General features: G+C 47.6%; 3 protein-coding genes across 5 annotated transcripts; 2 read left to right on the forward strand and 1 right to left on the reverse strand.

Moving 5' to 3' along the window:
- Nucleotides 1-4,606: 4,606 nt before the first annotated feature.
- Nucleotides 4,607-5,951, reverse strand: LOC138603376 (putative claudin-24). Its single transcript, XM_069675125.1, has one exon. The coding sequence runs from the start codon at nt 5,855-5,857 to the stop codon at nt 5,201-5,203; it is 657 nt and encodes a 218-aa protein (XP_069531226.1). The 5' UTR covers nt 5,858-5,951; the 3' UTR covers nt 4,607-5,200.
- Nucleotides 5,952-6,679: 728 nt separating this feature from the next.
- On the forward strand, nt 6,680-8,725 carry LOC138603377 (diphthamide biosynthesis protein 3-like). The gene is made up of 3 exons (XM_069675126.1): nt 6,680-6,826; nt 7,684-7,758; nt 8,314-8,725. Exons 1-3 carry the CDS (start codon nt 6,719-6,721, stop codon nt 8,392-8,394), a joined length of 264 nt encoding a protein of 87 aa, XP_069531227.1. The 5' UTR covers nt 6,680-6,718; the 3' UTR covers nt 8,395-8,725.
- A 575-nt stretch (nt 8,726-9,300) lies between these two features.
- Nucleotides 9,301-19,475, forward strand: LOC138603373 (NLR family CARD domain-containing protein 3-like). Of its 3 annotated transcripts, none has more exons than XM_069675119.1 (9): nt 9,301-9,581; nt 10,232-10,450; nt 13,210-13,288; nt 13,438-13,666; nt 13,821-15,603; nt 15,704-15,877; nt 17,081-17,248; nt 18,324-18,370; nt 18,479-19,475. In XM_069675119.1, exons 2-9 carry the CDS (start codon nt 10,266-10,268, stop codon nt 19,045-19,047), a joined length of 3,234 nt encoding a protein of 1,077 aa, XP_069531220.1. In that variant the 5' UTR covers nt 9,301-9,581; nt 10,232-10,265; the 3' UTR covers nt 19,048-19,475. The 3 variants fall into 3 exon arrangements, with proteins under 3 accessions (XP_069531220.1, XP_069531222.1, XP_069531223.1); XM_069675121.1 differs by having other exon boundaries at nt 9,301-9,469; XM_069675122.1 differs by lacking the exons at nt 18,324-18,370; nt 18,479-19,475 and adding an exon at nt 17,370-17,632.
- Nucleotides 19,476-20,947: the final 1,472 nt, after the last annotated feature.

Below are 20,947 nucleotides of genomic sequence, written 5' to 3' on the forward strand. Positions count from 1 at the left end.
TGTGTCTCTCTGAGGTCGTTTTGTGTCTCTCTGTGGTCGTTTTGTGTCTCTGTGGTCGTTTTGTGTCTCTCTGAGGTCGTTTTGTGTCTCTCTGTGGTCGTTTTGTGTCTCTTTGTGGTCGTTTTGTGTCTCTCTGAGGTCGTTTTGTGTCTCTTTGTGGTCGTTTTGTGTCTCTCTGAGGTCGTTTTGTGTCTCTTTGTGGTCGTTTTGTGTCTCTCTGAGGTCGTTTTGTGTCTCTTTGTGGTCGTTTTGTGTCTCTGAGGTCGTTTTGTGTCTCTCTGAGGTCGTTTTGTGTCTCTTCGTGGTCGTTTTGTGTCTCTCTGAGGTCGTTTTGTGTCTCTCTGAGGTCGTTTTGTGTCTCTTTGTGGTCGTTTTGTGTCTCTGTGGTCGTTTTGTGTCTCTGAGGTCGTTTTGTGTCTCTGTGGTTGTTTTGTGTCTCTCTGAGGTCGTTTTGTGTCTCTGTGGTCGTTTTGTGTCTCTGAGGTCGTTTTGTGTCTCTGTGGTCGTTTTGTCTCTCTGAGGTTGTTTTGTGTCTCTCTGAGGTCGTTTTGTGTCTCTGAGGTCGTTTTGTGTCTCTCTGAGGTCGTTTTGTGTCTCTGAGGTCGTTTTGTGTCTCTTTGTGGTCGTTTTGTGTCTCTGTGGTCGTTTTGTGTCTCTGAGGTCGTTTTGTGTCTCTGTGGTCGTTTTGTGTCTCTTTGTGGTCGTTTTGTGTCTCTGAGGTCGTTTTGTGTCTCTGAGGTCGTTTTGTGTCTCTGTGGTCGTTTTGTGTCTCTTTGTGGTCGTTTTGTGTCTCTCTGAGGTCGTTTTGTGTCTCTTCGTGGTCGTTTTGTCTCTCTGAGGTCGTTTTGTGTCTCTGAGGTCGTTTTGTGTCTCTTTGTGGTCGTTTTGTGTCTCTGAGGTCGTTTTGTGTCTCTTTGTGGTCGTTTTGTGTCTCTGTGGTCGTTTTGTGTCTCTCTGAGGTCGTTTTGTGTCTCTCTGAGTCGTTTTGTGTCTCTTTTTGGTCGTTTTGTGTCTCTGTGGTCGTTTTGTGTCTCTGAGGTCGTTTTGTGTCTCTGTGGTCGTTTTGTGTCTCTTTGTGGTCGTTTTGTGTCTCTCTGAGGTCGTTTTGTGTCTCTTTGTGGTCGTTTTGTCTCTCTGAGGTCGTTTTGTGTCTCTGAGGTCGTTTTGTGTCTCTTTGTGGTCGTTTTGTGTCTCTGAGGTCGTTTTGTGTCTCTTTGTGGTCGTTTTGTGTCTCTCTGAGGTCGTTTTGTGTCTCTTTGTGGTCGTTTTGTGTCTCTGAGGTCGTTTTGTGTCTCTGTGGTCGTTTTGTGTCTCTGAGGTCGTTTTGTGTCTCTCTGTGGTCGTTTTGTGTCTCTGTGGTCGTTTTGTGTCTCTCTGAGGTCGTTTTGTGTCTCTGTGGTCGTTTTGTGTCTCTCTGTGGTCGTTTTGTGTCTCTGTGGTCGTTTTGTGTCTCTTTGTGGTCGTTTTGTGTGTCTCTGAGGTCGTTTTGTGTCTCTGTGGTCGTTTTGTGTCTCTGAGGTCGTTTTGTGTCTCTGTGGTCGTTTTGTGTCTCTGAGGTCGTTTTGTGTCTCTCTGTGGTCGTTTTGTGTCTCTGAGGTCGTTTTGTGTCTCTCTGTGGTCGTTTTGTGTCTCTTTGTGGTCGTTTTGTGTCTCTCTGAGGTCGTTTTGTGTCTCTTTGTGGTCGTTTTGTGTCTCTTTGTGGTCGTTTTGTGTCTCTCTGAGGTCGTTTTGTGTCTCTCTGAGGTCGTTTTGTGTCTCTTTGTGGTCGTTTTGTGTCTCTCTGAGGTCGTTTTGTGTCTCTGAGGTCGTTGTGGTCGTTTTGTGTCTCTGAGGTCGTTTTGTGTCTCTGAGGTCGTTGTGGTCGTTTTGTGTCTCTGAGGTCGTTTTGTGTCTCTTTGTGGTCGTTTTGTGTCTCTCTGAGGTCGTTTTGTGTCTCTTTGTGGTCAATTTGTCTTTGAAGTTGTTTTGTGCGTCTTTGCACGCTGACAATCGTCAGGATGTGATTCAGTCTGTGATATTAAAACCATCTGTTAGCTGACACATGTTTAGTGTGCACACACACACACACACACACACACACACACTCACGCACACACACTCACACACACACTCTCACACACACACCAGCCCATGTGATCTGCTCAATGACTTCCTGTCTTCTGCTGCTGTTGGACTCAGATGAAAACAGCCTCTTTTGTTCTCGACTGTTACAATACTGAGAGCGCGCACACACACACACACACACAGTATTATTGGTTATGTGTGTGTTTCCAGATGCGACCCTCTGAACTCGTTTCTTTCAGGGGTTTTAATGAACGTCAGACGGACTCATTCAGTGTTGTTTCCTCGTTTCTCTCCACAGATCATCTCTTCTTCCTGCGGCAGGGTCACATTTTATTAGCAAACACTCAACTGAGACTACAGGACTACTGGAGGTCAAGCTGGAGGTCAAGCTGGAGGTTGATAGCGATAGTCAGACGATAGATAACGCCTGTCCTTTGTGGAAGCTGAACAACAGTAAAACATTACAGAGATGTTACTGATGATCCATACTGATCATATTAAAGCATGAATGTCACAGTGATGAACAGTTAGAGCAAACAGAGAGGTGCACATGTGCATTTTAATGACCAGAATAAGTTCATGTTGCAGTGTCGGAGAGAGAGCGATCTTAGCAGACTCTAAGCTAGCGTTAGCTCGTGTTAGCGCTGTAGGAGAGCTGCATGGAGGCTCTCGAGTCCTTCACACAGAAACCGGTCTGCAGGCCGTGAGCGGAGAAGTTTCCTCTGTCAGTGACGATTTTCACTGATTTTTCTTTAACGCCACATGAGCGAGGACTTTCTTTAGCCCTGAGTCGTGTCTGCAGGCGCCCTCACAGGTGCCCGTCCTGTGCGTCCTGAGTTCTGTGCAGGACATCATGCAGGTTAAATCTCAGGCTGTCAGCGTGCCAGCTGCACATCTGAAAAAGCTCACAGGGAGAGCTGGGACGTGCGGTTCCCACCGTCGGCTGGCTGTGAACTCAAACCAGGACGGTGCTGCAACCTGGTCCTGCTCCCTGCAGACCGGAGGGTGTCAGCGCTGGCAGGGCCGCCTGAGGTGGCAGCGTTTCCCTGTTTGTCTTCATAATGAGAGCCGCTGTGAAACAATGCGAGGGTGAGGGCTTCACTTCCTGTCTCTAAACTCGCCCAAACCAGGTTTTTATAAAATGCGGCTCCATTGTCCCAAAAAGGAAAAGAGCAATTAAAGAGCCGGCAGCGTGCTGCGAGATCCTGCAGCTCCGTCTCTTTCATGTTTGTCCTGGCAGAGTGTGTTCCTCCAGGTGTTCAGGCATCTCTGTGAGGACCCGAGCCGCCCGAGGACTTGATGTTTACACTGATTCCTTTAACATGAAGTGTTTTCTGTCGGCACAGAGATGAAGTTCAACACGACACAGACTAAAGTCATGATCGTTCATCGTGTCTCACACTGAGTCTGTGCTGACGGCTCGTAAACGGCCTGTTTCTGTTCACACGTTTCAATAAAGTGTTCATCAAATCTTTATTAGAACAAGAGGCACTGACAGGACTGATCGTCTCACCAGCATCTTCAGCCCCTCGGCTGTTAAAGGTGTTAGCTGTTAGCTGTTAGCACCACTCTGTGCGTGCGCGTGGAGACCATCAGGCTACTCACACGCCCAGCAGGAGGAACACTTCCGACCACACAACAGGCTGTCGTTCGTCCGACCTGAGTTTGAATCAGATCCGTGACATGGCGGCCGTACGTGGCGTCTCTGTGCCTCACTGCAGCAGCTGAACCCTGTGGGACGCACGCTCACACACCTGAGGCTGTCAGGTTGTCTCACCTAGTGAATGTTTCCTGCTGATACCTGAATGTTCATCATCGTGTGCCTTCCTCTCTCAGAGAACACCTGCAACAGGTGTGAAGTGGGTATGAATCCTCTCTGAGCTGCAGCGCTGCTGAAGGGACGAGCTTCCTCTGGTCGACCTGTGGAGGTGAGAGAGGGCTGACCCAGACGGCACAGGTGCGGACTGTGTTCCATCCAGTGCTTTATAAACCTGTGATAAACGTACGAAGGGATGAGCCTGAGCCTGACTGTGACCCTCACTCAGGTATGTTAACACCTGATGCACACCTTCCTGTTTGAAATGTTTGATCCCGCCCACTCCAACCTGTCAATCATTCCCTTGTGTGATGAGAGCCTGTTCCTGATGTGTCCATGCACACAGTGAGACAGGTACAGGTGAGAGGTCACACTGACTCACACTGTTTTAGACGATCAGGCCACACGTGAAAAGTGTGTGTGTGTGTGTGTGTGTGTGCGTGTGCGTGTGCATGCGCATGCGCGGGCGCGTGTGCATGCGCGCGATAATGAGTGTATTGTGAGGAAGAACAAAGGCAGGTCTGAGCTGCAGGAGCCAATGAGACGTTGATCACATGACCCAACATGTCGACCTGTAGTTCATGTTTGAGATTCTTAAAACACATCAGAGTGATACCTCGTCAGCACACAGCAGCTCTGTCAACCCCCCCCCCCCATGTTTCAGATGCAGTGATTCATGAGATCGAACAAACAGACGTCTGGTTTCATTCTGCAGCGTTTATTTGGTCTCACCGTCGCCAGCAGCAACAACAACATGATAACAATCGTTTCATCGTCTGATTGAACAGGAAGTGATGTAACCGCAGCACGCCGCCTCACTTTAAACACACTGATACAAGAAGATATAAAAGCATTAAAACCAAGAAACTGAAATCTGAGCAGAACAGGAAACAGAAACAATCTTTAGAACATCTTTAGAACATCTTTAGAACAACTTTAGAACAACTTTAGAACAACTTTAGAACAACTTCTGCATTTACAGAGAGCGCTTTGATCTCAGCTCTCTGACCACCGCTCATTGTAAAGGTCAAAGAGGTCAGAAACATGTCAAACATTTCAGTGCTGCTAAACTCTGTCATTACAAACCTCACTGAGAAAACGTGGATCTAAAGCAGCTGCGTCTCCTCTCGCAGTCTGCTGTGTTTCTGTGGATTTTCTTAATGAGCTTCTGAATGACAGACTTTAAGAATCCAGCTGCTTCACATCATCTCATCGTCAGTCAGAACCTCAGAGAGAAAACGACACGTTTTCACACCGTGTCCGAGCCCCCGTGCTGAGTCTGCAGGTCCCTGGTGGTTGGGGGGGGCGGGGGGTCAGGTCTCAGACATACTCGAACCTGGTCTTAAAGGGGGGCTGACCCCGCTGCGGGATGGGGGCCAGTGTGTTGCAGCACTCCCTCTGCAGACACCAACAGGAAGTGAGCAGCAGCGACCCCCCCAGCAGGTGCAGGACCCCCCCAGTCCAGCCGCAGAACAGAGCGTCCCCGAAGTCCCAGCGTGGCACCATCTCAGGCAGCGTCTCGTCAAAGAAGCGTAGGACCGCCAGGTGGGCCACATACGAGACCGGGATCAGCCCCAGGACCCCGGCCCCCAGGCACAGCACCCCCCCCACAGCCTTCAGAGCCCTCTTGCAGTGGCGGGGGTCCGCTCGCTCGGGGCAGCAGGCGACGGCCTGCAGGCCGGGGATGGCCAGCAGGAGTCCCAGCAGCCCCGCTGCCAGCGTCAGGATCATGAAGATCCGGGCCAGCTGGATGTTGGGGGGCAGGCCCAGCATGCCGTCGTAGGGCCGGCACTCCAGCCCCCCCAGGTCCTGCACCACGCAGGTCTCCCACAGGCCCAGCTGGTACGACTCGGTGGGCAGCAGGTTGGTGGACAGCGTGAGCCACGAGGTCATCAGGGTGCAGGCCAGCGAGCAGAGCCAGGCCCCCCCCGCCAGCACAACCCCCACCAGCTCCAAAGCCTGAACGCCCGGGTCCATGACGAGTCTCTCCGAGTCTCAGGATCCCCGAGTCTCTGTGGGTCCAGGTCTTTACCTCCCGCTTCCCTCGTGCTCAGAAGGGGGGGCTCCTCGATGCCACATCACTCCTTCAGGGAGGATCCTGAGCGGCCGCCAGCTGCTCCGAGCTTTAAGTTCAACACAGAGAGAGAGAGAGCCGTGTCCTGCCCCCACCCCACCGACCCCCCTCCATCAGGTCGACGGGAGGCAGTGATTGGCCGGCGCTGTGAACAACAGCATCATTGAGCCGCCTGCAGCAGGAAGTGATCACTCTCACACACACACCATCTGCACGCCGTCTGACTGTTAAATGAAAGATAAGGATGAATGTTTGGTGTTTGAGGGTTTCCGCTCAGGCTGCTACAAACACTTCAGCTTCATGAGTCTGACTCTGAATAATTCTTCACGTGTAATAAACTCTTTTTTTCAGACTCATTTCAAACTTCTGTTCAAATCTAACAAGTTTAAGGCATCAGTCGGTTTACTTTTAATAAACGTGTATAAAATGTTTGAGTAATTGAAATGTTTCCGTTCGTAGCCTGATTGTGCTTTTTTTCATCATTCCTTCATACAAAAATATAAATAAGATAAAATAATGTCTTACTGATGTTTATATTGAAATCTGAATGTTCTCTGAAGGACCAGATTTAGATTAATAATCAATAAATGACACCTCTAATAAAAGTGACCGTTAGCTGCTGCTCTCTGGCCTACTGACGCCCCCTGCTGGACACCAGCAGCAGCTTCATGGATATGAACTGCGTCACACGACTGAGACAAATACGGTACTTGTCATCACACGGCGCCACAGCTCAGGCTGGATCAGATGCAGGGTTCAGGGACATGTCGGTGTTTCACGACGAAATAGAGATCGAGGACTTTGAGTTTGAGGAGGACACGGAGACGTTTTATTTCCCGTGTCCCTGCGGAGACAAGTTCGCCATCACTAAGGTTAGAAACTGAAGGCTAACAGCTAACTCTCTGTTAGCTTCAGATACACGCAATTCCTTTATATTTATTATTAAAGAAGTCTCCTCTTCTAGCCGAGCACACGGCTTCTAACTAATGTTCCTGAAGTATAGACTATAGAGTAGACTCCACATGTACACGCCAAACTTCATTTAAATATCGTCTCATTTAAAGTTTACGCTGCTGCAGTGACACACTCACCTGTAAAAGAAAACGTTTTAAGGACTTCTACAGTTCATTGAGGTCTGATGATGTATTCGGCACGCATTTCATGATTGTTAATATTTTTTTATATTAAAGCAATTGAATTATGTTGTAAAGAAAGTAACCTGAAGACATCAGAACAATGATATAAAAATGTTTTTAATGAAGTTTCGTTTGTTTTTTCTGTCACAAACACCCTTAATTACTTAATTTTCTCAGTTCAGCAGCCTTATGAATGATGTTCTACCCACCAAACTCCACCTAGATTTCATGACATTAAAGGCTCTCCAGCTTCATGGATGTATTTGAATATTGACTATAACAAGTTTTAAGACTTTCACTAATCACTGATGTTCTGATGAATTCGGCGTACTGACAATCTCTCTGACGTCACTGAATGTTAGATCAGTTAGTCATATCTCTGTGAGTGTCTCCATCCTGTTTAAAGTTTGTCCAAACATGAGCACATATGATTTCTACTTTTTCTTAATGGAGTTTGGTTTGACGTAAGCCCTGTTCTTTAACTGCTGATGTCACAGCAGTGTCACCTCTAGGATGGACCTGCTGTGTGTCTGTGTGTCCGATCTGTAATCGTTGAAACGTTCAGTCTCTGACTGTCTGGATTCTTTTTAAAGGAGGATCTGGAGAACGGGGAGGAGGTGGCCACGTGTCCGAGCTGCTCGCTCATCGTTAAGGTCATTTACGATAAGGTCAGTAAACGCATCACGCCTGCTTTGAAGTCGAGGTGAAATGAAAAATGTCATTTTAATCCTTTTAGATCATCACGGTAACATTGTGAATCTGTTTGACAATTTAGGCCCAAAAAAACACGCGTGCTTACGTCAGTTAGCACCAAACAATTTCAACCAATCAATCTGCAACATTTAGCCGCAGAGCACCAACAACGCTCGGTCAGTTAGCTAGCTGCTGCGCTGTGGAGAACGTCTGTCTACGCCCACTTCTCAACCATCAAATCAAATCCCTCTAATGATATGTCCCGCCTGCACGTCCTGTTTCACTCGGACATACGTCACGATACGGAAGCTAGATACTCTCGAGATGCCGTTTCAGCTCGACTTTAAAGGCTCACAGAGCACCAGCTGGGAGCTGAACCCTCTCTGTGGACTTGCTCACATTATTTCTGTTTGCTGAACAATCCTACTAACACGTTCGATGTGATACAACCAGAAAAAGACCTTTATTGTGAAGGTCCACTCACTGACAGGAAGTGGTCACTGGACATAAAAGGTTGTTTTGTGTTTCAGGAGTTGTTCATGTCCGGAGAAATCATCGAGGCTCCGCCATCGTCTTCTGAAGCCAGACTGCAGCTGGCCCAGTCCTCCTGACCTCCGACCTCTGACCTGTGGAAACCACGGACCGCCCCTTTAAACCAATAAAAACACTTCACACAGCCAGAGACAGGAAGTTGCTCAGAGCTCACAGCATCTTCTTCTTCTGTGGTTTCAGCTCGTTTGTCTCGTGGTCACGTCCATTTTTCTTCACGTTACTGAAGGATGGTGCATTCAGGTGCTGCTGGGAAACCTCAGCGTCCTGAGGGGAGAAAAATACCTGAAAGAAAAAGTCAAATGAGCTGATGCATGAGTTTGATGTGTACGTACGTGTCTCACTCCAACATGAACTTATTTCTTCTTCTTGTCGTTTGAATAAAAACTGTTCCTGCTGCTTCCTCATGTTTTAGTGACGAGAACATTTCAGCTTTAATGATCTCATTTTATTTCATGTTTTCATCCTGATTTATGTTCATTTCACAACAAAGGGAACACCGCAGCTCGCCCTACCATCTTCTTCTTCTTCCCGCTGTGAGGCAGTTGTTCATTTAAACCTGTCTGACTCCCTGTTTATAGAGTAAACTCGTATTATTAATATATATTAATAATACTGAAGGAATGTTCATGTTAACCTGTTTGATCACATGGTTTGATATAATAGAGTCAATAATCATGGTATCATCAGCTAAGGTTATTTTAATGCCGCACGCATACGATTGTTTTGGACATGGTGTTTGCTCCTCTGTCTCTGAGGGAGGTGGTTAGTGACCGTGTGTGGGGTGAAGAGCTCCAGGGAAAGGGAAAGCTCGAGGTGGTCCAAACGATAACACCTTGCTTTGTCTCTGAGAGGAAGTCCTTTCTCTGATGTAACAGACGCTGTGAACTCAAGAGTCTGTCAGTCAGCTGCACAGCTGCGCTCTGTGTAGGACTGCTCTTCTATTATTCTGCCCTTTAAGACATCAAAGAACTGTTTTGATCTAAGCATCAGAAATTGCCACCACGTCACTATGATGTTCAGGCTGAGAGCAGTAATTAGTGACGTCAGCTGAGCTCGGAGCCTCGCCCGTTTCCCGTTAAAGTTTACTTTCACCTTGTCGTGTCTTCGTGACGCAGCTCGTGTCTCCGTCTGAAGGTAACACACATTTTCTCTCTTTTTAACGGCTCTCTGCTCATCTTATTGCCAACAGCTGTTACACATGCTAACAGCTGTTACACAGCAGGAAGCTGCGCCTCGACTGTCTGAAGTAAGTTTGATGTGAAGCTGACAGGCTGTCCGCCATGTGGTCCGAGTATGCAGGGTTAATATAAAAGCAAGTAGATTTGATGTGGAGGGATCGATCAGAGGGGATTTATTTTCTAATTAGATAGGCGGCTCTGTGTCACTATATAAATAAATATGTTACTGCGTCTTTAAGCCGCCATGTCGAATTCTCCAACAGGAACCAGCGTCGCTCTTCAGTCTGTGCTCTCACGTGATCAATAATCAGATCAAAGTTAAAGTTTACGTTTCTTTCTGAAACAGAGACTCTTATTTTGAAAGGACCTGTCTGAGTGTGTTTGAGTCTTTAACAGCTCGTGCTGATCCTCAGTGTTTCTCTGCGCGTGCTGCAAAGGCTGAAGTTAAACTTGTTGTTTGTGTGTGTGTGTGTGTGTGTGTGTGTTTGAGGTCCAGCTTCATTAGTTGTTGGACAGTCTGTGTGAATGTGGGCGGGGCAAAGGTAAAGCTGTGTTCCTGAGCACATAGAGAGCACCAGCCCTCCTCTTTGCTCTGTGTGCGGCTGAGTGACGCCACCTGGTGGACGGATGTAGACCTGCAGCAGCTGATGGAGCCTCCTGACTGCACGGAGCAGGACATAACGGACAGCTGATTCACTGAACGATGTTTCCTCCACAGATCAACGTGTGTGAGCTGATCTGAGTTCAGCGCCATGAGTCAGAGCGAGGACAGAGAGAAGGGGGCCCCTCCCTTTGGACCTGGACCTGAGCCTGAGCCTGAGCCTGGACCTGGACCTGAGCCTGGACCTGAGCCTGAGCCTGAGCCTGGACCTGAGCCCAGCTGTGTGTCCTTGAAGAGTGACTGGTCAAAGGAAGCTGCTGTTTTTTTTAAACCAGGGTAAATATCTGACAGAAGTAGTTCGTTAATAAAAACCAGTTTCACCTTCGATCAGTCTCTACATAGATCAGTTCTGAAGCTGAGCTGAGCATAGAGCACCTGATCCTCTCACACCTGATCCTCTCACACCTGATCCACCTCACACCTGATCCTCTCACACCTGATCCTCTCACACCTGATCCTCTCACACCTGATCCTCTCAACCTCACACCTGATCCTCTCACACCTGATCCTCTCACACCTGATCCTCTCACACCTGATCAACCTCACACCTGATCCACTTCACACCTGATCCACTTCACACCTGATCAACCTCACACCTGATCCTCTCACACCTGATCAACCTCACACCTGATCCTCTCACACCTGATCAACCTCACACCTGATCCTCTCACACCTGATCCTCTCACACCTGATCCTCTCACACCTGATCAACCTCACACCTGATCCTCTCACACCTGATCCTCTCACACCTGATCAACCTCACACCTGATCCACTTCACACCTGATCCACTTCACACCTGATCCACTTCACACCTGATCAACCTCACACCTGATCCACTTCACACCTGATCAACCTCACATCTGATCCTCTCACACCTGATCCTCTCACACCTGATCAACCTCACACCTGATCCTCTCACACCTGATCCACCTCACACCTGATCCTCTCACACCTGATCCACCTCACACCTGATCCTCTCACACCTGATCCTCTCACACCTGATCAACCTCACACCTGATCCTCTCACACCTGATCCACCTCACACCTGATCCTCTCACACCTGATCCTCTCACACCTGATCAACCTCACACCTGATCCTCTCACACCTGATCCTCTCACACCTGATCAACCTCACACCTGATCCACTTCACACCTGATCCACTTCACACCTGATCCACTTCACACCTGATCAACCTCACACCTGATCCACTTCACACCTGATCAGCCTCACACCTGATCCTCTCACACCTGATCAACCTCACACCTGATCCTCTCACACCTGATCTACCTCACACCTGATCCTCTCACACCTGATCCTCTCACACCTGATCAACCTCACACCTGATCCTCTCACACCTGATCCACCTCACACCTGATCCTCTCACACCTGATCCTCTCACACCTGATCAACCTCACACCTGATCCTCTCACACCTGATCCTCTCACACCTGATCAACCTCACACCTGATCCTCTCACACCTGATTAACCTCACACCTGATCCTCTCACACCTGATCCTCTCACACCTGATTAACCTCACACCTGATCCTCTCACACCTGATCCACCTCACAGAAAAATTACTAAACGATCAAACACTGAGTTTTGGTTAAAGGGCATGTCAGTCTCCTCAGGAAGTGGAACAGGAAGTGGAACAGGAAGCGGTTTGTAGCTCCATTCTGATAACACTGACTGTAGCAGTATTTGGTTATAGTCACAGCTCCACCTACTGGCGACAGGAAATAACATGTTTTACATGTTGATGTAGATAGTTGAACATATACATTTCAAAATAAAAGCTGTATGACCTTAATGATGACCTTTATTGTGAAAATCCTTTTAAAGGGTGAGTCCCTGGAGGCGCAATGACTTCCTGACTCAAAACAAAATACATTTTAAAGTGATGAGGCTCTGAGGAGGGGCTGTGGTAAAATGGCTCAATAGCGCCCCCTACAAAATGTCTTTGAATTAAGCCTCCAGCACGTTTAACCTAGAGAATTGAAAATATGAAGGTTGATGTGACATCCTCACTAAAAGATTGTTGAGGCCCAATCGTAAGTCCAACAGGAAGTGTGCCAGAAGTAAAGGTACATAATATATATTTCAGGTCATTAACAGGGCTCATACCAGGACAAATATTCTAATATAAAACTGAAGTGTAATAAAAACCGATATTCAGATATTAAAATTAGTATTTGATGTGAAAGAAATTCAGCACTACCGTAGCTGTCTCGCGAGCTCACGTGTTCTCGTATGTCCTCGGGCGCACTCTCTTGGTTACGGAGCATCCTTGAATGCATCACAGTAGAATTCAGATACCTGCCCGGCCGGAGAGAGAGATTCTCTCCCCAGCATAACAGACAGGTATAGGTATGTTGATTTTTTTAAGAGACATGTTTATGTTAAATAAATCTACCTGTCACAGCACAAATCGCTCGGTGCACTGAATGTGCGTTTTACCGTAACCTAATTACTTAATTTGTTTGTTTTGCAAGTATAGGAAGCCTATGTTTATCTTTTAAAAGGAATGTTTATGTTTACATTAATGTATCTTGGCATGTAAGTTTGTCTCTCGTTGTATTGGTATGCCCTCTTGTGGACATATTGTGCAAAAAAAGATATGAGAATAGTTCGGACCTTTGTGTTTTTTTAGAAGGAATGATTGAACCTCATTCTGACAGCAGTAGCTCAGGCTTCACCGAACTCCTCCTGGGAGATCAACAGGTGTGGCTCAGACCTGCTCTGGTACAGAACAGACCCTCAGGATGAAAACAGCAGCTGTCGGCATGTTTGTACGACATCACTGACCTGAGGGGATTCAAACATTGATCATTAAAATAGTGAGTGGGGTGAGAACATGAGAACGTGTGTGGTAGTCAGATTTGTGCAGAATGCTTGGGGGCCGATCAAAGTTGGGTTGTTGTGATTGAAGAGAAGTTCCAGCTTTCATTTGACAGCTTTGGTTTGATCCAGCGTTCTCTGGTTTCACTCACTAACATTTGCACTAGTTAGCTGATCCTTCATGGTTCCTCCACAGAGTCGACCAGGAGACCTCAGAGGGTCCAAGTGGTCAGTCTGCCCAGCAGCATCAAGCACACCTGGACTCCATATTTATGGTCTGTACCTGTACAACAGCTACTCTACACCTGTTCTGATCCAAATGATCTCAATCTGCACTTTTTAGACTCTTCAGTCCGTCCAACAAGGACCTGAGGTTTGTTCTGATTTCAGTTTGATGTTTCACTCATACAAAGTTCTGTTCCAGCTGCTGGAGGAGAACATCGTCACGTTTGTGAAGAACGAGCTGAAGAAGATGCAGAAGGTTCTGACTTCAGATTACCCAGAATGCTTAGAGAGTCAGAGGGAGGATGAGGAGGAGTTCCACTGTGAGGAGGCAGAGCAGAGGAGGAGCAGCAGAGAGGCGCTTCTGAAGCTCACAGTGGACTTCCTGAAGAGGATGAAGCAGGAGGAGCTGGCTGAGCGTCTGCAGAGCAGTAAGAGAGTTTAACATGATGCTGAAATGGAAGAAGTATTCATGTCACCAGAGAGGGAGGCAAAGTGTCTGTAGATGCATTCTTTAGGGGAATTATATTAACATACTTTTATCATTAATGACTTGTTGATTTTACTTCTTGTGCGTTTATTCAGAAAGTCCTAAAGTTTGTCGACGTAAACTGAAGTCTAACCTGAAGGAGAAGTTCCAGCGTGTGTTTGAGGGGATCGCTAAAGCAGGAAATCCAACCCTTCTGAATCAGATCTACACAGAGCTCTACATCACAGAGGGAGGGACTGGAGAGGTCAATGACGAACATGAGGTCAGACAGATCGAATCAGCATCCAGGAAACCAGACAGACCAGAAACAACCATCAGACAAGAAGACATCTTTAAAGCCTCACCTGGAAGAGATGGACCAATCAGAACAGTGATGACAAAGGGAGTGGCTGGCATTGGGAAAACAGTCTTAACAAAGAAGTTCACTCTGGACTGGGCTGAAGACAAAGCCAACCAGGACATACAGTTCATGTTTCCCTTCACCTTCAGAGAGCTGAATGTGCTGAAAGAGAAGAAGTTCAGCTTGGTGGAACTTGTTCATCACTTCTTCACTGAAACCAAAGAAGCAGGAATCTGCAGGTTTGAAGAGTTCCAGGTTGTGTTCATCTTTGACGGTCTGGATGAGTGTCGACTTCCTCTGAACTTCCTCAACAATGAGATCCTGACTGATGTCACAGAGTCCACCTCAGTGGATGTGCTGCTGACAAACCTCATCAGGGGGAAACTGCTTCCCTCTGCTTGCCTCTGGATAACCACACGACCTGCAGCAGCCAATCAGATCCCTCCTCAGTGTGTTGACGTGGTGACAGAGGTCAGAGGGTTCACTGACCCTCAGAAGGAGGAGTACTTCAGGAAGAGATTCAGAAAGAAGAAGCAGCAGGCCAGCAGAATCATCTCCCACATCAAGACATCCCGAAGCCTCCACATCATGTGCCACATCCCAGTCTTCTGCTGGATCACTGCTACAGTTCTGGAGGACATGTTGAAGACCAGAGAGGGAGGAGAGCTGCCCAAGACCCTGACTGAGATGTACATCCACTTCCTGGTGGTTCAGACCAAACTGAAGAACATCAAGTATGAAGGAGGAGCTGAGACAGATCAACACTGGAGTCCAGAGAGCAGGAAGATGATTGAGTCTCTGGGAAAACTGGCTTTTGAGCAGCTGCAGAAAGGAAACCTGATCTTCTATGAGTCAGACCTGACAGAGTGTGGCATCGATATCAGAGCAGCCTCAGTGTACTCAGGAGTGTTCACACAGGTCTTTATAGAGGAGAGAGGACTGTACCAGCACCAGGTGTTCTGCTTCGTCCACCTGAGCGTTCAGGAGTTTCTGGCTGCTCTTCATGTCCATCTGACGTTCATCAACTCTGGAGTCAATCTGATGTCAGAAGAACAAAGAATTCATCATGAATCTGCAGAGACATGTTTCTACCAGAGTGCAGTGGACCGGGCCTTACAGAGTCCAAACGGACACCTGGACTTGTTCCTCCGCTTCCTCTTCGGTGTTTCACAAGAGACCAACCAAACTCTGCTACGAGGTCTGCTGACACAGACAGGAAGTGGCTCACGGACCAATCAGCAAACAGTCGAGTACATCAAGACAAAGATCAGTGAGAATCTGTCTGCAGAGAAAAGCATCAATCTGTTCCACTGTCTGAATGAGCTGAACGATCGCTCTCTAGTGGAGCAGATCCAACAGTCCCTGAGATCAGGAAGTCTCTCCACAGAGAAACTGTCTCCTGCTCAGTGGTCAGCTCTGGTCTTCATCTTACTGTCATCAGAGAAAGATCTGGACGTGTTTGACCTGAAGAAGTACTCTGCTTCAGAGGAGGCTCTTCTGAGGCTGCTGCCAGTGGTCAAAGCCTCCAACAAAGCTCTGTAAGCACATTCATATTTACCCTTTGACTAAAACTCAACCTTAAGATCAGCAGGAGAGAATACTTTCTACTTGTCTTTTACCTTTGCATCATTTCTCCAGGCTGAGTGGCTGTAACCTCTCAGAGATAAGCTGTGGAGCTCTGTCCTCAGTCCTCAGCTCCCAGTCCTCTAGTCTGAGAGAGCTGGACCTGAGCAACAACGACCTGCGGGACTCAGGAGTGAAGCTGCTGTCTGCTGGGCTGGAGAATCTAAACTGTAATCTGAATACTCTTTGGTAAGGTCAGAGAACTGTGTTAAATGATACGTCTCTACCAATGAATGTATATATAGATGGATGACGCGTCTCCATCTGCTCTCACTGTAGAGATCGGCAGGTAGAGCCACCGTAACCGATTCCGCTAACCAAAACACACGCTTTACTTCACTGACTGAAAAACCCCATCAAGGATTCCGCACGCCGGCATTTGTAACAGCAGAGCAGTTTCTCGTGTCGGTCTGAAGCAGATATTCACGCTGATGGAAAGTTCAGTGACTGTAGTGTTAGTGTTAGTTACGTCTCCTCTCGCCGTTCCTCCTCTACTATGCTACTCGGGAACAGAACACTGCAGGAGCCCCATTTGTCCACAGAGCTGTCAATCATGAGGCCACACCCCCGGCCACGGCTATCGTCCGTGCGGAGGCATTATGTTTTCGGGTTGTCCGTCCGTCCGTCTCATTCTTGTGAACGTGTTATCTCACAAACGCCTTGAGGGAATTTCTTCAAATTTGGCACGATTGTCCTCTTGGATGCAAGGATGATCTGATTCGAATTTGGTGGTCAAAAGTTCAAAGGTCAAAGTCACTTTGATCTCATATCCTTCCCATTCTTGTGAACACGATATCTCAGGAATGCCTTGAAGGAATTTCTTGACATTTTGGCACAAATGTCCACTTGGACTCAAGGATGAGTAGATTTTGGTAGTCAAAGGTCAAGTGTCACTGTAACATCTGGAGTCTACACAGACAGAAATGTAACTTCAACTTGACTAGTAGGCGGAATCATTAAAAGTAAACTTGTCAGAAAAATGAACACTGTGACATAAATCAGCAGGATAAGAACTAACTATAATGACAGAAACCATGTTTGAGGAAAATGTATTTGACGTGTATTTTAATTTTATAGTTTGACTCATGTCCCATCTGTTAACATGGAGGAGGCGGACTTTATGAGCTATACTGCAGCCAGCCAGCAGGGGGCGATAGAGAGGGTTTGGCTTCACTGTTAGGGAGCTGTCATGTCGGCCATCTTTTTATACAGTCTGTGGTGACTGCATAATAAGCTTCACTTATTTACACTTCAGTAAAACATTTACTTACTGAAGACAGTTTGTTTTTGTATCAGACAAAGCAGTGAGCTCAGATGACCTGAAGTGTGTGTGTGTGTGTGTGTGTGTGTGTGTGTGTGTGTGTGTGTGTGTGTGTGTGTGTGCGTGTGCAGGCTCTCCGGCTGTCTGATCACAGAGGAAGGCTGTGCTTCCCTGGCCTCAGCTCTGAGCTCCTCCCACCTGAGAGAGCTGGACCTGAGCTACAATCATCCAGGAGACTCAGGAGTGAAGCTGCTGTCTGCTGGGCTGGAGGATCCACTCTGGAATCTGAACCGTCTCAGGTATGAGGAGTCCTGCTGCAGCCACAGACAGTCAGTGTGATAGTGGAGGAAGAGCTGGAGACATGTGCTCTGTCTTTTTGGGTGAAGTTTGGATAATGAAGCTTCATGTTCGTTCATGCAGGACACAGAAGTCATACTGCCCAGCTGTAATCAGCTGACAGCCTGCTGATTACACCAATCACAGCTTCTCACAAGAAAGTGGCCCCTTTACATGCAACTTCCTCTCAATCATTCCTGCTACACCACTGCTGCTGCTTCTGCCTCCACCGAACCAGCCTCCTCCGCCCAGGAGGCATCCTAATCAGATGCCCAAACCACCTCAACTGGCTCCTTTCGATGCAAAGGAGTAGCGGCTCTACTCCGAGCTCCCCCCAGATGTCCAAGCTCCTTACCCTATCTCTAAGGCTGAGCCCTGACACAATCAGTGTGTAACAACAGTAGTGAACATCATCTTCACAATAAACAGGGTTCGGGTTAGCTGCAGTTCATGATGAACAGAGGTCTTGTTGAGGGAATCAGCTCAGTGCAGGGCCAGGTGTGTGTGTCTAACTGCCCCTAATTTAGACCAGGTATGGGAAGCCTTCATATATCGTTGGGTTCCAGTGCTCCGTCCTGACTCATTATCTCCCCATCAGAGGCACTGAGAGGTTCTCTGAGTGTTTTCCCTTTCTGTGTGCTTTGCTGACCATGTCTAGTTTTCTCTCGAGTAGTTTGTTGGTGCTGGGTCGATCTTTTCTACCCCAGCCTTTGTGTGTGTCTTTTAAGGCATCATTGGCAGCCATTGTGCTCTTTGAAGTGTTTCCTGAGTCACCCTAAAAGTTTAGTTTCCCCTTATCGAACATTATTTTGTGAAGGGAGTTTGTTTTGTTCTTAGATTATTATTTTGGTTTTTCCCCTCTCCCATGTAATCGCTTGTGATTTTTGTGGTTGTCCCTCTGGGATAACTTTAAGACACCCTGGGTCTGCGATTGCGTCCCATCCCCCATCATCCTGACAGTATGTTTGTATAGAGTGATGTGAGGTCTGTGTTTGATGCTGTGAGAGGATGTGCTGATCTGACCCCTCCTCCTTTCAGGGTGGAGTCTGCTGGAGTCCGATGGTTGAGACCAGGTCTGAGGAAGTGTAAGTATTCAACCTTCCTCAAACTGTGACATCATCAAACTGTGACATCATCAAACTGTGACATCATCAAACTGTCAATAACTGAAGCCGTCTCGTTCTCTCCATCAGACTCCTGTGAGCTCACACTCGACATAAACACAGTCAACAAAAAGATCCAACTGTCTGAGGACAACAGGAAGGCGACACATGTGGAGGAGGATCAGTCCTATCCTGATCATGCAGACAGGTTTGAGTGTTCTCAGCTGCTGTGTCGGACTGGTCTGACTGGTCGCTGTTACTGGGAGGTCGAGTGCAGAGGAGATGTTTATGTATCAGTGAGTTACAGAGGAATCAGCAGGAAAGGAGGCAGAGATAAATGTAAGTTTGGAGAGAATGATCAGTCCTGGAGTCTGCTCTGCTCTAAGAGTGGTTTCTATGTCTACCACAACAAAGAGAGGATATCCATCACCTCCTCCTCCTCCTCCTCCTCTGTCAGAGTAGCAGTGTATGTGGACTGTCCTGCTGGCACTCTGTCCTTCTACAGAGTCTCCTCTGACACTCTGATCCACCTCCACACCTTCAGCACCTCCTTCACTGAACCTCTGTATCCTGGGTTTGGGTTTATCTCTGGGTTCTTTGATCAGCGCTTCTTCATGCCTGGTTCTTCTGGTCCCTCAGTCACTCTGTGTTCTCTGTAGGAGCGAGAGTCTCTCTGCTGAACGTCAGTTCGGTCTGAACAGGGTCAGGGTTTCACATCACCTGTCAGTGTGATCATCTGACCGCTGTATGAAATCATTTCAGTGATTCAGAGACATTGTGACGTGTTTCTCCTTCACATCCATCAGTCAGTTTTTCATGAATGCATCGACGGCTGATGAACTCTGACACGTTTGTTCCTCACTTGTTGTCTGTAGTTTGATTTGTATAAAGTCTCTTCTTCACAGAACAAGTGAAGGTTTAATGATTGCTGTTCAATAATGTCAATAAAGGTCAAAGTTCATGTTTTTAACAAACAGAAGTTTAAACAGAACTTCACGTTTTAACCAGTTTTTTTCAGCTGTTTCAGATAAATGTTAAAGTGCATCAGAGAAATAAAGGACATCTGTGGTGATGCGTTCACTGGCTCAATTGCTGTTGGATTTCCTGCCTTCTCTGAGAAACAGTCTGTTGATGCAGTTGTTTGTGTTGCTGTTGCTGGTTATGAGTTTTAGAGTTGCTCACAGAGCTGCTGCACCAGGTTTCATCCCCTCACAGGAACATGACAGCATGTTTTTATTCGTGGTGCTGCGGTTCAAACAGCCTGGATGCTGGACAGAGGTGGAGCAGGAGCTCTCCGTGGGACAAGCAGCGAGCTGACCAGGCAGACGGCCTCTCTGGAGGACGGGCGGGGGCTGAACAGAGACACAGAGCCTATCAGGGGGTCAGTAATTGAGGCAGAATCACCCTCAGGTCAGATGTGGCCATAAATGACGGATCAGGAGTCTCTGGAGAAGCTCAGCGAGGGAAAGGGAACTGTTGCTGCAGCTCTCCAGGGACAGGACTCAGCTGGGCAGCTTGCAGGAAGCCTGGCTGGAAGTCCGCAAAGAAGATCAAAGGTGGATTCAGGCCGACAGGGACAAGAGCCGACTGGTTGACGGGGTCCGGACTCAGCCGGGACGCCGACTGGAGACCAGACAGGACTGGGGGAAGTTCTGTGGGGCTGGGCAGCAGAGGCCAAGATGGGCGAGGTTGTTGGGAGTCATGATGAACGTGTCTTTTACTGTGGCCTCCACAGGAACCAGAGAGAATGTCTCCTTGGACTGGGACTCACCTGACAGCCAATCGTACTGTCCTCAGAAGGCTCACATACACCAGGCAGACAGCTGCACATGTATTGTATGTAGATGTATTTTGATTTTATAGTTTAACAAGTCCTGAATGAATGTTTAGTTCACAGTGGCCTCTGTCCCTTCTTCCCCGCTCTCCCCTACCTGAAGAATATTCTGATCCTGATACTTTTTATATTTCAGGAGTTTCAGGATTTTGTCATGTGACAGTTCTTGTACACCGTGCTAGGACTACTTTTATTTAATTAATAGATTTAAGTACTTCTTTCATCTCTTTTTGTTAGCTGTTAGCCGTTAGCCTGCACGCTGGTTTTGACGAACCGTTGTTTCTGGAGACGCGTCCAGACGACGCATCAAACACTGATTATTTGAATGCTGTCGTCGAAGCTCCCTGATCATCTCTCACACTGATATTTCATATTGTTTCTCAGTGTCTGACCTGAGCGAGGCTCCGCTCTTTGTACTCGTTTAGCTGTGATGGTATATATTCAAATCACGTGTTGGTTGTCAGATGAACGTTTGCTCTCTGGATTTAAACACTTTATCTTTCTGTGTTTGTAAAATCAGCCTCCGTAACGTCTGCTAACACGGCTCAGCTCTGTCTGCACGGACAGCAGCTAAACAGACGCTCTGCAAGTTAGCCGTTAGCCATAGCCGTTAGCCGTACACTAGCACAGTGCTGCTGAAACACTGAGTCACAGCTCTGTGTAATGAACCGTCTGAAACACGGGCTGGTTCAGTCTCAGCCTCACAGACCGCTCGCCTGCTCCAA

Source organism: Semicossyphus pulcher, unplaced genomic scaffold (assembly GCF_022749685.1).
Source record: "Semicossyphus pulcher isolate SPU_LCO1_2020_fin unplaced genomic scaffold, fSemPul1.0.p SCAF_24, whole genome shotgun sequence".
Taxonomy (NCBI): Eukaryota; Metazoa; Chordata; class Actinopteri; order Labriformes; family Labridae; genus Semicossyphus; species Semicossyphus pulcher.